Below are 16154 nucleotides of genomic sequence, written 5' to 3' on the forward strand. Positions count from 1 at the left end.
TAGACACGGAGAGAACCGGTTTGTCTAGGTTTGGTTAATTGCATAGGGACCATCTGAAAATTCACCTCCCCGATCTTCAAAAAGAGGAGCGGAAATGGATCTCCGAAGTGTGCCGTTTGTAATGTATCTGTGGTAACTGAGTGGTCCCCTGGGCGAGCAGGCGTGCTGGGTCGGGTTTTAATTTGGGTTTTGCTGATCGCCCCATCAGACATCAGAATGGATTTCTTCATCTGTGCATCCGGCAGCACTGCAGTGTGAGTATTTCAAGTAATACACCTGCAGACGGTCTGAAAACTCAACTGCTATCATAATCTATAACAAGTTTGAAAGATGGCTCAAGGTGAGCCAAAATGCTTAATGCCTGTATTGATCCAATTATTTTCTGCAAGGCTTTTTAATGCGATCAAATTCTCCACCCACCTCCCCACCTACACACACCCAACTCCCCACCTACACCAACCTCCTCCCATACCTACCCACACCCTACTCACACCTACTCACACCCTACTCACACCCTACTCCAACACAGCTACCAATTTCAGGTTTCCTCCATGTCACAATTGCTTCTTTCCCTCTTTTTAAGTGACACACACCATATGGAAACGAAATACGTTGATATACTGAAAAATATGTTTTTCAGCCCAAAAACATGTTGCAAATACATTTAAAACATATTAATACAAAGCAGAAATACTTTTCAATATACCAAAACAGCAATATCTTATTTTTTATGTGGGTTATATACAGACACACACACAGTTGTATTGTCCTACTAAGAGGGAGCAGCTTCAGTCTGCCTTTAATAATCCATTAGGCACGTTCTTTAATCCCCCCCCCCCAAACATCAAACATTTCAGCAGAGTTCATCTGCCCACACACATGCCAAAGCTGCACAATAACAATGCCACCCACACACACATGCACACTCCCCATAACACACACACACACACACACACACACACACACACTCTCCCAGCAACACACACACATACCCATACGTGCACAGAAAAACACATAAACAGTCTCATGCACACATACACACTCATTCACTCACTCACTCACACACACACACTCACTCACACACACACACACACACAGTTACATGTACACACAGACAGACACACGCACTGACAATCAGCCAGCAACCCACATTGTTTCACACACGCACTCAATACACACTCATTCATACTCGCCTGCACACAAAAACTCATACACAGATCCACACATTCACACACACACACACACACATTCACAGGCGCTCTCACTCTGAGACACCCAGCAAAGATCTCAGCTCTGTCAGACCTCAACTCTGAGACCTCCACACACCCTGTCACCTGCCCCACACCCCAAAACGCACCCATGCCCCCTCGCCCTCCACCCGCCCCCCTCCCACACGCAAAGAGGAAGAGGAGGAGGAGAAGCGGTACCCACGCTCACGATCTTCTCCGAGGTGCCCCCGGCGCTGATGGTGGTCCCGTTGAGCCCCACCAGCGAGGGCAGGGTCTGGGACATCCAGTTGGTGACCATCGCCATGGTGCTGAGCACCGCCCCGATCTTCAGCAGCGGGACGCTCATGGCTGCCCCCGCCCCGGGGAGGGTACGACCCCCGCCCCCCCTGAGTCACACACACCGCGCCGCACCGGGACGGGACGGGGCAGAACGGGAACGGCGGCCGGAACCGACACCCCCTCCGATCGGGCCGCGGGGGGGTGGGGGGGGAGGAGGAGGAGGAGGAGGGGGGGAAGGCTACCCTCGCCGGGGGGAAGGAGTGAGAGAGAGAGAGAGAGAGAGAGCAAGCGGAGGGATGAACGTAGAGGAAGAGAGACGGATCTGTAATCCGAGTGGCGGAGCCGATCCGAGCGCTGCCTCCGAGCCTTCAGCGGGAGAGACGGGAGCGACTGGCCTCTTATAGGGAAGAGACCGGGGACAGCATCCTCTCTCTCTCTCTCTCTCTCGCTCTCTCGCTGTCTCGCTCGCTCACTCCCTCGCTCGCTCACTCTCACGCAAGACTCGGCGCTCCGCATTGGCTGCTTCCCCCCCTCTTCCCTCCCTCCCTCCTGCCCTCTTTCAGATCCATCCCTCCCTTCCTCCTCCCTCATCCCTCACGGTTCCCACCCCTCCTTCTTTCCCTTTCCTTCGATCTCGACCCCCCCCCCACCACACACACACACACACACCCTCGCTCTCTCCCATCTGATATTTAAAATTCGGAAAACCTTATTGGAATGATTCACAGATCTGTGCACCCCCCCCCCCCCATCCCCCAGACCCCGTCCCACCCCTAGAACACCGGTCAGATGACAGTGAGAGACGGGGGGGGGCGCTTTAGTATGAGTAATGAGTCACTGAGTGAGAGCTCCCCGGTGGAAGTGTGTTGCCAAGTTATGCTAAGCTAATGAATCAGACGAATAACCCCGAGATGCTCGTGTATACTGACTGCCAGGTGAAAATAATAAAGATTAATGACGGCAGGATAACTGAATGGAAGAGCTAGCGTTGATTCGATATCTCACATTCCTGTCTCAGCCATTAGCGTGTCCGCGTTGCGATATCTGAATTTCAGTGTGTGTCTCTGCTGGAATCTGTCAGTGCTGTACTGTACTGTAATTTTCCGGTGCTTTAATTTGCATCTGAGCTGTAAGGTGAGTAGCATTGTGAGTTTGTTCTGTGAGATTTGGGTGTCTGTGTGTCTGTACCGTAGAGTGTCAGTGCACATCTGTGCTGGAAGTCAGAGTGTGTCTGTGATGGGATTGTGTGTGTGTGTGTGTGTGTGTGTGTGTGTGTGTGTATATGGATGCATACTTTATGCGAAAGATATTCAGCTAACCTTGGTACATCTTTTTCCAGATAACCCCAGTGTAATCAATTTCACCCAGTAATGCACTCATCCTTGGTGAAATACACATACAATTTAGCAAGAAAGTATTAAAATATACAGTGAGACTCTACAATCACATTACTGGGCAGGTCAGACTCTAATAGAGCTGAGCTGAGCAAACCATGGCTGGCACACCTGCACAGAGCATGCAGTCAGAGGCAGTAATGTGCGTAGTTGTCTCACCTGTATACAAAAACCCATATTCCAACATACTAAAAGGTTTAGCAATACAGTGCTTGTATTGCACAACAAAACTCACATGAGGGGTTGTAGATGAAGTACGTGATATACAGAAGATACATATACAGTTATTATTTACTCCAAGGACTACAGGGAACTGTAATCCAATAGCCAAGATCAGACATTAACTAATGCTTATGAAGAAATAGATTTACCAGCCACATCATTCACAACGCGTGTCCAACAATGTGGACTCAAATGTGGAGCATTTCCAGAAAGACACTATGAAGGAACTAAGGTAGGAACAGCATAACAACAACCAGCAACAGGATGCATAGCTCAAATGTAGACAGTACCGTGAATAACACAAGTACTCTAGCCGGTTTTTGGATTTGTATATTTACAGGCTGCAACACTTCTATGGATCAACAGCACCCTCAAGCTGCACTCCATTGACCGTGTGGGTAAAGCTGGCTCTATGATCAGCCCATTCCTGGTGTGGCACTGCCCTCGTGTGGTGAGAAATATGTACTGCACCAGCTGACTTTGCCTGCAGCACGATCACTGAACACCTCAGGAAGATTACTGATGCTGGTTGAAGTTCTGTGTGGGCATAAATGAGTCTGTTTTGAGCATGGGTAACTCAATGACTTCTCCTGCTCTCCCCGTCCATGGTTTTTTTTTTTTCTACTGGCCAATGTGACACAGATGAAACAGTGCCTGTCTGAGAAATGACACAGATGAACTGAAACTCATATGTCCTGATCAGACTGGAAAGGTCAGGGTGCTTTCACCCAACCAGAAAAACACTCACAGATCAGCTTTCCCATCTTCGACCCTTGGCTCAGCCATTGTTTGAAAAAAGCTAAGACTGATCCAGGATCATCTCACCAGGATTAGCTTAATCTTATCAAATGCTATGCTAAACCTTTATATGAAATAAAGCTGATTCTGATTCGGGAGCAGTTTACCCAACTGCAATGCTATGATCAACCGTGACGCCCAAAAAACTGAGTCGGTTACAGGGTCAGTGGCTGGGGACAATCATTCAGTTACATTTGAGTCGGGGTGAGGAAATGACATCGTCAGGACATGCTTCCGATGGTGCTCCCAGCGTCTGAGAGAGGTTGACTCATTGGTTCAGACTGACCCCACCCTCTTATTGGGTGTTGTTACAGAAGCCTCATTTGGCCCCTCCTGACCTGGGCCTCCCCGGTGCTGCCATATTGGATTCCAAAATGAAAATGTCTGCTCAGGCAGCTCTGAATCTTAGCAACCACTTATATTACATTCATTACTACTTATTATACATTCATAACATATATATTACTTGTTATTACTTGCATTACATTGATGTTTATTTCCAAGTACGCCTGGTTCACCTACGACACACAAGTGTGCAGACGCGTGTTTCACCGGCAAATTTTACTTCATACTTCACATTTTACACGCTGTGCTTTACACCCCACGCTCCATACGGTGCACTTCACACTGCACACTCCAAACTTTACACGCCATACTTCACATCCAACACTACGCGTTTTACACCCCACGCTCCATACGGAGCACTTCACACTGCACACTCCAAACTTTACACGCCATACTTCACATCCAACCCTACACGTTTTACACCCCACGCTCCATACGGTGCACTTCACACTGCACACTCCAAACTTTACACGCCATACTTCACATCCAACACTACACGTTTTACACCCCACGTTCCATACGGTGCACTTCACACTCCAAACTTTACACGCCATACTTCACATCCAACACTACACGTTTTACACCCCACGCTCCATACGGTGCACTTCACACTGCACACTCCAAACTTTACACGCCATACTTCACATCCAACACTACACGTTTTACACCCCACGCTCCATACGGAGCACTTCACACTGCACACTCCAAACTTTACACGCCATACTTCACATCCAACACTACACGTTTTACACCCCACGTTCTTTTCATCGCACTACTTTTCACTGCGCACTCCACAATTTCACACTGCACACTGCACATTTACACTGAATGCTTTACACTGCATACTTTAAACACCACACTTTGCACATTCTACCATTCACACTGCAAACTTCACACTCTGAACTGTATACTTTACACTTCACATTCCAAACTTTAAACTGCACACTCCAAACACTGGACGTAATCATTTACATTTCACATTTCATACTACAGATTAATCTTTGAAGCACTGAAATAAATTCCAAAAATAATAATGAAATGAAGAAACAAACCTATTATCTGCAACTGGTTACATTTTCTAAAAAGTGATGTAATTGTAATAAAAACTTTCATTATGGCCTGGAATGTCCAGCAGGTCACAGAGAGTTGGACTCTGTGAGGGACAATGATCACACAGATATTCTGACATGATGTCTTTTTCAGCTAACACAAAAAACAGACTCCCTAGGGATTTGCTAAGCTGTGTAATACAACCAAAAAGTTCAGGAGTGAACCATGCTTAAGAGAACATAAAAATCTTTGAAAATAACTGATATAATAAATTCAATTAAAGTTTACAATGGAAATGAAATCTTGGCTTTGAAACAGGAAAGCTCCTGAGATAAGCTGCTTTTCTGATGTGGTAGATTCTTCAGATGGGACTTCTCTACCTGCCTATTCTATTACCTGGATAGGAGCTGCATCAGCTGGGACATCTCCACCTGTCTATTCTATTACCTGGATAGGAGCTGCATCAGCTGGGACATCTCCACCTGCCTATTCTATTACCTGGATAGGACCTGCATCAGCTGGGACATCTCCACCTGTCTATTCTATTACCTGGAAAGGACCTGCATTGGGACATCTCTATTTGTCTCCTTCTGGAATAACCCATGTTTTGTTTTTCCTCTTGAGCCATAAGTGTATAGACATACTGTACCAACTGTGTATGGTGCGTTCACATGGCACCATTTTTTGCACAGGGCATCTCATAAATACACTACACACTGCTTCCATATACACTACACATCTCACATTTTGTATATCTGTATACTTTTATATTATGATGATGCTTATGTCAAGTTTATGTTTGTAGAGTGAAACATAACCCGGAGAATGCTTGCTTTTTAGTGTAAACGTGTTTAATGAGTTCTGCAATGTGCATAACAGGCACCAGGAGGCAGCAGAGGGAACGATGAGTCTCACCGCAGCGCGGTCTCCCCGCTCGGACATGAGAACGCTGCCTGCACTGTGCCAGGCACGGAGACCGCAGGAACACAGAGACCGCAAGCACAGGCACAGAGAAAAAAAATACCAACCAGAGACTGCAACCAAACAGTGCTCGCAAAACACAGTCCACAACCACAGAGATCAGAGGCTCCACAAACACCGGGACCTCAAAAGAGCAGCAGTCTGTCGCGTTGCCGTTGGAGATCTGCCACATCACAACAGCAGGAACCTCTCGCACTCTTCCAGACACGTGAGTAAGGACAGGAGCAGGAAACACCCATAATGCAACAGGCTGACATCACAGAGGAAAGGGGATTAATACACATCATACTACCAAAATGAGTCATGCTGTGATCTTTAATGTTAGCCTGCTCTCTCTCTCTGCCCCTCTCTCTCTCCCTCTCTCCTTCTTCCTCTCTCTGTCTCTCCCTCTCGCACTCTCTCTAAAGTAAATGAGACTGATGTAATGGAACTGACATGTTAAAACTGACAGCCTAACCCTTTGGCTTTACAGTAACACTGTTTGTCCTTTCTGAATGGTGTTTTTTGGGGGGGGGGGGGGGGGTGGGGGAGGTAGGGAGGGGGCGGTGATGATGGCTTCTCTTGTTTTTGGGTTTCAGTTTGGTTTGGTTTATGGATCTTTCTATGTTCATTTTTTCCAACTTGTGAATTATATAATAATAATTGTGCAAATTGTACCTTTATGTAGCAACAAGAAGTTCAAATAAAGCACTCTTAAAAGTCATAAAAGGCTTTCTCCCTATCTCTCTCCCTCTCAGGAACCGCTGGAGTTTGTTGGAGACTATAGACAGCTATGAATGCATATCTGTTGTATGTATGTGTTAATATCTGAGAGGGAGAGAGTATACATGAGAGACTGTGTGTGTGTGTGTGTGTGTGTGTTGTACATTTGTGTTTCTATGAGAGAAAGTGAGTGAGTGTGTGTAATAAAGTCTGTGATTGTCTAAGTGCGTGTGTGAGTGAGAGAGAGAGCAAAAGAGTCATTATCATAATTATTGTAAATTCAGTTGCCACTTTTATATTTGTATTTGTTGTTTATGTGTTGGCAACATAATCTTATTTGTTGTGCCAATAGAGATCCATTTTAATTTTGAATTAGAAACAGTGGGTGCATCTGTGGTGTGCAGCTGAGTGTGTATGCGTGCTTGTAGATACAGAGAGAGAGAGTGAGAGAGAGTGTCTGTTTGTGTGTGTGTGTCTGTGTGTGTGTGTGAGAGAAAGAGATAATAAGTGAGTCAGTATATGTGTGTCAGAGAGAGACAAAGAGTGAATGTGTGTGAGAGAGAGTGAGTGTGCTTGGTAGAGAGCGTGAATGTGTTTGTGTGTGTGTGTGTGAGAGAGAGAGATAGAGAGAGAGAGAGACGTCAGCGAGAGAGAGAACGTGTGTTTGTGTGTGTGTGTGTGTGTAAGAGAGAGAGAGAGAGAGCAAGAGAGAGAGAGGGATGTCGGTCAGAGAGAGAACATACGTGTGTGTGTGTGCGTGTGTGTGTGTGTGTGTGTGTGTGTGTGTGTGCAGGGACAGACCCCTCTGCACAGTGGCACAGGCTGCGCTGCATGGCTTTGATGTCACACAGAGGATTGAGGATCTGAGCTGGTTGGTATCTGTAGACTCTCTGTGGAGTCCAGCACAGAGGGAGACAGAGACCAATGCAGTACCGCACTCTGCCCACAGGTGGCAGCCTCTGCACATCAGAGCTTCACAGGTAATACACAGACCTCAGAAGTGGATTCAGTCTGGTCACACTTTGGGGGGTGAGGGGGGGTATGATGTTTCATACGACCTCAGTAGCCACGGCAACAATGAGCTAACCGTACCTACTGAAATGATGCTTTCCCAAAGGCTCTGCAGACGACAAGAGAGGGTGTTCTCACTCATCTCTCATCTCTCTATCACGGGTCAGGAAAATGCACGTGTCACCAGGTGACCACTCCTCGCCCTTCCGAGGACACACGCAATACAAAAACCTACAGATCTCTCAGGCTCCCTCTACCTTTCTGATGGCCTGGAGCCTCTCCAGCACTTGGGATGGTTCCCAAGGCAACACAATTTAAAAGCTGGATAGATGTCACCGAGGCACTGCAGGCCCTTACCAGTCCGAATGTCCATACAAAGTACTGTACCGAGGGGTGGATGCACAGTGTGAGCATCATTGTCACCGCGGTGACGACCACCAGCATGGCCCTGGCCTGATGTTAGGACAGGAACCAGCGAACAGCGAAGACCAGACTGATGAAGACCACAGCGATGAAGAGCTACGCAAGGGGGTGGGGGGGGGGTAACGCTGTCGGAATCCTTACTCCTTTCCTGGCTCTGCCTCTCTCTTCTCTCCCCATCCCCCATCCCCCTCCCCATCCCATCCCTCCCTGTCTCTCCCTCTCCCCGGCAGAGATTTATTTTTGGGAGACGTGTACTTTTTGTTCAGTTGCCTAGAGGACGTCAAGTCCTGGACAGTGTCCAATGTCTTAATGCTGACTCCTGTAAAAAACGAGGTGATGCTTTCCTGCGCTCAAGCGCTGGCTGAAAATACCCAAATTCCACCGATTTCAGTTCATTTCAGTGGCTCACGCTGCCCTGTCCCCTGCAAAATGAGGCATTTAGGAGTTATTGCGGACCCCGAGTCAAAGAGGAATACAATTTTACGGCCGCGTTAAAAACGCGCGCAAAGACTCCTTTACATTTACATACCAGGGGGGTCTTAATCTGTACAATTTACACGGTTTACAAGTTTTACATGTTATCCATTCATACATACACACAAACAGATCCACTCATCCATTCATATTTGCTAAGGCTATGAAATAATGTGTTAAAAGCCTTAACGTAGGGTACAACAGCAGTGGGATTTGAATGGGTAACCATTAAGTTTCAAGCCCTACCTACCCAGTACAGTATCATCATTTAGCAGATGATTCAGAGTGACATACACAGGTTACATTTGCTGTCCCGCAACCCTAGATCTGCAGGCCCTGGCACTCCCCAATGGCTTTCCCTACCAATGGAGTCTCATTATATTATACTACATTACTGTCATTTAGCAGATGCTCTGATCCAGAGCTACTTACATAGGTTACAGTTTCTTACATATTATCCATTTATACAGCTGGCTATTTACTGAGGCAATTGTGGGTTAAGTACCTTGCCCAAGGGTACAGCAGCAGTGCCCCAGTCGGGAATCGAAGCAGCAACTTTTTGGTTGCAAGCCCTGCTCCTAACAATTACACCACACTGCTTCTACTCCTTACTACTATGTAACACAGCTACCTTTCTATCTCAGAGAGGCACTTTGGAACAGGCCCCTCTCTGCTCTCATCCGTGATTTTACCTGATCTGGCGGGGTGTTTAAACCCCACTCTACACAGCCCATGGCTCATTACACGTTCAGCTCCCTCGCTTTCTCTCTGAGCTCGGCTTTCAGGGCCGGACCTCGCTCGTTTTGCCAGCCTCCCTCTGTTTGACCGACCCCCCCCGGGCGGCCTAGCCACACCCACCATTTTGTGCTGGCATTTCACTCTGGCTCGCACGGTGCACCCAGTGCCACGGGGACGGAAGGCCTTAGATAAATGCGTTTGGCACTGTATTTTTCTCTCCGCCCTCTCTCTCCCCCCTGATCGCCTCATTAAAGGGCAGTTTTGTGGTGTTGTGGCGGCTGGAGTCACTGAGCTGTACAGCGCAGCCAGGGGGGCGGGGGGTGGCAGTGGGGGGGGGACAGACGCTTAGGGCAAAAGTTTGGAAATGTCAAACAGGACAGAGCTGGCGAACTCGGGGTATTTAAGTGGTGAGTGTGAGCATCTACTGAGAGAGAGCTAGAGAGAGAGAGAGAGAAAGAGGGAGGGAGGGAGGGAAGGAGTAACAGAGAGAAAGGGTGGGTGGAACTGTCTACATAAATATGGTAAATCTTAATGCACGGTGTCCCTGATTTTGCATGTGCCACATCTCCAAAACCACAGGCTGGATATTTACATGAATCAGAAGGCTGAGAGAGGAAGCATAAGGAAGGCTCGTAAGATGCACTGCAGGAAGGGACTGAGACACTCTGAGGGATGGGACTGAGACACTCTGAGGGATGGGACTGAGACACTCTGAGGGGCGGGGACTGAGACACTCTGAGGCCAGGGACTGAGACACTCTGAGGGTGTGACTGAGACACTCTGAGGGGCAGGGACTGAGACACTCTGAGGGAAGGGACTGAGACACTCTGAGGCCAGGGACTGAGACACTCTGAGGCCAGGGACTGAGACACTCTGAGGGTGTGACTGAGACACTCTGAGGGGCAGGGACTGAGACACTCTGAGGGAAGGGACTGAGACACTCTGAGGCCAGGGACTGAGACACTCTGAGGGATGGGACTGAGACACTCTGAGGGGCGGGGACTGAGATACTCTGAGGGAAGGGACTGAGACACTCTGAGGGAAGGGACTGAGACACTCTGAGGGATGGGACTGAGACACTCTGAGGGGCGGGGACTGAGACACTCTGAGGGAAGGGACTGAGACACTCTGAGGGATGGGACTGAGACACTCTGAGGGGCGGGGACTGAGACACTCTGAGGCCAGGGACTGAGACACTCTGAGGGGTGGGGACTGAGACACTCTGAGGGATGGGACTGAGACACTCTGAGGGGTGGGGACTGAGACACTCTGAGGGCAGGGACTGAGACACTCTGAGGGGCATGGACTGAGACACTCTGAGGGCAGGGACTGAGACACTCTGAGGGGCGGGGACTGAGACACTCTGAGGGGCATGGACAGTACACTTTAACAAGGTATTGCCCTCACACCTCGTGTGTGGAGCATGTAGCACATTTTAGGTTCACTATTTTTGGCTAAGCAGATGCTCTTATATAGACAAACTTATATATATACTTATATGTTATGGAATTGATAACATATACGTATATGTTATCCATTCATCTGGCTGGATGTAATAATTTGGGGTCAGTACCTTGCGAAAGAGCGGAGGCGCAGCGGAGAATGGAACCAGCAGTCTCTGGGTTACGAGCCTTGCTCATCGTGAACGGAACCAGCAGTCTCTGGGTTACGAGCCTTGCTCATCGTGAACGGAACCAGCAGTCTCTGGGTTACGAGCCTTGCTCATCGTGAACAGAACCAGCAGTCTCTGGGTTACGAGCCTTGCTCATTGTGAACGGAACCAGCAGTCTCTGGGTTACGAGCCTTGCTCATCGTGAACAGAACCAGCAGTCTCTGGGTTACGAGCCTTGCTCATTGTGAACGGAACCAGCAGTCTCTGGGTTACGAGCCTTGCTCATTGTGAACGGAACCAGCAGTCTCTGGGTTACGAGCCTTGCTCGTTGTGAAGATGTAATCTCCAGACATTTCTTTTCCTTCCTGTGTTATCGAATGTGTGCAGCAAAGCGAACAGGGCTCCAGACAAATGCACATTCATTCAAATGGACACCTTGAAGAAGACTGCATCTTCACCCTTGTCAACGACTACGCCACCGCAGCCTTTACCGATATTCTGCTGAGATGCTTCATCGCCATGGTTTCCGTTCCACACTATTCCACACATGATGCATACGTACAAGTGACCTGTTTGTGTTGGTGGTTTCTGTGCGATGGGCATGTGGTGTTTGCATTGGAATTGTTTATGGGTACGTGTTTGGGATATTTCAGTCCATGGGTGTTACCGGTTTACATGTGTGTTAATTTTACTGATTTGTGTGTTTGTGTATTAGTGTTTGTGTTGCTGGTATGTATGTGTGTTTGTGTGCCATCAAAAAACAGCGCATGTCCAAGAAGATGTGTGTGTGCGTGTGTGTGCACACGGGTGTATGTGTGATGGTGATGCAAGTGTCGGTTAGTCTTTACGCTGCCAGTGTATGTGTATGTATGCGTGCCTATATGTGCATGTGCACATGCGCGTATAGGCACGCATTGAAGCATTACAGTGTCCCCATGTTACCGGGTGAACGATCCCAGACCATTACAACGTGTACATTTTGGCTCCATCTCCTGGCTCTCCTCCAAGGTGCGAGATACAATATGTCATAATAATACATGAATATTTCATCTCTGCACGGGGGCGCGGGTGAATAGATTCCACCCTGAAGGACACACTTCCTTTATTAAGCACCGACATAAATATTCACTCCATTTTGTGTCATTAGGCCTTTGCTTTGCTGGGAGCCTGGCGGCTTCTCTCGCATGCAGCCCTGAGAACTTCATCTGTTGTGTGTTTTTTTTTTTTTTTTGCTTTCATCTGGAACCGCTGATTGAAACGGTTTCCCCTGCAATCATGTAAGTGAGTACCTGATGAATAATTGATTGTTGGACGGACGTAGGTAATTATTTCGAAATTTGTTTTGAGGTGTTTTCTCTTTGTGGCTTTTGTCATTTGACTCATGATGAAAACACTTGAAAAGGCTCAGTGCTAACACCCTGGGTAGCACTGCGCTCTTTTTCCCCTTGTAAAGAATTACAAGAAAAAATAAACCTTCTATTTAAGCTCTCTTTTATATTATATTATCTCGAGTGCCTCGCCCTGTTTGTCTTGGGTATTTCATATTTTCTTGTAGCTACAGTTTTGAGGCTCGAGTTTTGATTATTCCAGTATGATGTTGACCTATTTTGTATCTTTGACACACTAATAAAGAGAGAATGATTGAGATTGCATTACATTCATTTAGCAGATGTTCTTATCCAGAGCGACTCCCAGCACAAAAGAACAGAAGCGCATCCATCCAAGTTAAATGAGCAACAGTGTCAGTCCAGGCTAACAACACTCCCAGACCAGTGAGCGTGAACATAAGACTATTCAAGCCCTACCATAACTTGTGCAACCTGATGAGACAGCCTACAAACTAAAGAAAGCCAAGTACATACACTACCACACATCACAGTCACTGGATACACCCATTCAATCCCTTTACACACATACACACACACACACCCAAGGTCCTCACACACCCCTCACAGAAACCTCATAAATACATGCAGACATAGAGGAACAGAGGCTCTAAGTGACTGACAGGCAGACAGACAGAGAAAGAGAAAGACAGGGCTGTAGAAGCGTAGAATAACAGTGACTCAAGATACCAGAAGACAGAAAGATAGACAGAGAGACAGACAAATAGACAGACAGGGCTGTGGAGTCATGGAGGAACATGGAACCGGAGCTGTAGGTGACAGAGAGACAGACATACAGTTAGTAGGGCTGTGGAGGAATGGCAGCCTAGGAGCTCTGGGTGACAGACAGACAGGGTGGTGGAAACGTGGAGGAAGAGGAATCTCTATGTAATCGACAGACAGACAGGCAGACAGGCAGGACTGTTGAGGTATGGAGGAACAGCAGCTCTAGGTGACAGACAGACAGGGCTGTGAAGGTGTGGAGGAACAGGAGCTCTGGGTGACAGATAGACAGACAGATAGGGTGGTGGAGGTGTGGAGAAACAGGAACTATATGTCATGGACAGACAGACAGACAGGACTGTTGAGGTACGGAGGAACAGCAGCTCTAGGTGACAGAGAGATAGATGGGGCTGTGGAGGAGTGGAATAACAGCAACTCTACACGATAGACAGACAGACAAACAAGGCTGTGGAGGCGTGGAGGAAGAGGAGCTCTAGGTGACAGACAGTGAGACAGACAGACGGACAGACAGACAGAGGCGTGGAGCAAACACAGCTCTGGGTGATCTGCAGCTTCACCCTCTCTCATCTCATCAAAATGGAGCCATGTCCTCGGGAGGACCCGGTTTCCCCGGCAACGGGACACTCCGGGGACAGCCAGGCCAAAGGTGACACCATCTCTGTCCGAGGACAAGGCCGATCAGCGGCCAGGGCATAAAAATATCTGCCAGGAAGACCCGGGGGGGGGGCTCACGCTGATCCCAGAACAGCCGAGACACAGCTGCCCTTCACACAACGCGAGGAAGAGAGAGACATCAGCATCCTAACAATAAAGTATAATAGCCAAAAGAAATTACATGCCCCGTGTTCTGAAAGCCCCAAAGTGGGGTTTCAACATTGATTAACAGTGTCATGGCTGTGTTTAAAAAAGCTGTTTTACATTATTGTCATTTAGCAGACAATTCACTTATGTAGAGCGACTTACATAGGTTTGTTTATCAATTTATACAAGCTGGATATTTACTGAGGCAATTCTGGGTTAAGTGCCTTGCCCAAGGGTACAGCAACAGCGCCCCAGCAGAGAATCTATCCAGAAACCTCTCGATTATGAACCATGCTCCTTACCACTATGCTACACTGCTGCACACATTTTACAACTCAATACATTATATCACCAGTTCTGGCATATACTGTATGGCCCAAGTCTAACAGTAGCTGCCAAATCAATAGTGATAGCATTGCAATATGAAGGCAGGTAGTAATGGTAATAATACTAAAAATGATAGCACAGTAGTTATTATTACTATCGTAAAACAGAGAGGAAACATAATGCAAATAGACAGAGTCATTTAATACAATTCAGTTCAGTATCCGTTTAACTGCTCAGTCACCACTGTTTAAAGGCCACTTGCTCTGTCGTGAATGTTAGCCAGGTTGGCTGTGCCTCAGTCTGGCCTGTGGCAGAAACAGCTGGAGCCAGCATCACGCTGGGCCCTTCAGGTGCTGAATAAACTTTAATCCAGCCATGCAGATATACTCACACACATGCACATACACACACACACACACACACACACACATACACAAACGCACACACACACATGCAAATACACACACAAACACACACATACACAAACACGCACACACACATGCACATACACACACACACACACGTACACACTCACACACACATACACAAACGCACACACACACACACACACACACACACAGACACACACAGACACACACAGACACACACACGCACACACACACACACATGCACACGCACACACACACACACACACGCACTCACACACACATACACAAACGCACACACACACACACACACACACACACACACAGACACACACACACACACACGCGCACACAGAGGGCCACAGTACCTGAGCACCACAGCATTGTGTGCGCTGTATTCAGGATCATCTGCACTTGTTAACGAGGTCGTTAACATGCACAGCTCTCCCTCTCATCACACAGCCAATTAGCATACATTTGCATTCTCCCATATCAACATCACAGCATTTTCAGAAAGCGCCACATCGAGCCAATCGGCCAGGAATAATAAGTGAATCGTTGAGAGTGAGTCATAACATTGACCAATTACAGGGAACAAAGACTAGAGGGCAGAGTTCAGGGAACAAGCTGAGAACAGGTGAGTTCACACAGAACCTGGTGTCCATTGAAGAAAGACGACAAAGCCTTTCAAACACCTATCCACTCAGCCTAACAAAACCTCATTCCTCTTTACCCTTCCCTTTTTACAGTTCCCTAGCAGGCTGTATCAATGGATCACAGACACCATTACAATGTCAGACTGTATCCACAGCTCAAAAAAACCTCTAAAATGGCAGACTGTAACAATGGATCATAGAGACCTCAACAATAGCAGATTGTATCAACAGATCAAAAAGACCTCTACAACAGCAGACTTTATCAACAGATCAAAAAGACCTCTACAATGGTAGACTGTACCGACAGATCACAGAGACAACTACAATGGCAGACTGTACCAACAGATTACAGCTCACATCAAGCTCCATCTTCATGGTTACAGAAGTGAACGCCCCATCACTCATGCTGCCAAATATGGGGCAATCATAAAAAAATCAGTTGGCTTGTCCTATTTGCCACACCCACCATATCAGCCAATCCACACACAATAAAGACAAGAGAGCCTGTGCAAAATATTGTGCAGCACAACACCGCCAAACATGACCTCACGCTACAACCCACACATTGAGATTCTCACACTGAGGTCAGTATCAGGG

General features: G+C 47.5%; 1 protein-coding gene across 2 annotated transcripts in view; it reads right to left on the reverse strand.

Moving 5' to 3' along the window:
• Positions 1-16154, reverse strand: part of LOC118776993 (noelin-2-like) — a 71593-nt gene that overhangs the window by 46912 nt on the left and 8527 nt on the right. Inside the window, exon 1 of one of the 2 annotated variants that reach the window (XM_036527678.1) lies at positions 1432-1702. The exons of the other annotated variant lie outside the window; for it this stretch is intronic. Coding sequence (XP_036383571.1) covers positions 1432-1575 — 144 coding nt within the window. The 5' untranslated portion in view covers positions 1576-1702. Of the gene's footprint in view, positions 1-1431; positions 1703-16154 lie in introns of those variants that run through there. 2 annotated transcript variants of the gene reach the window in all.

This window comes from Megalops cyprinoides, chromosome 1, assembly GCF_013368585.1.
Source record: "Megalops cyprinoides isolate fMegCyp1 chromosome 1, fMegCyp1.pri, whole genome shotgun sequence".
Lineage (NCBI taxonomy): Eukaryota > Metazoa > Chordata > Actinopteri > Elopiformes > Megalopidae > Megalops > Megalops cyprinoides.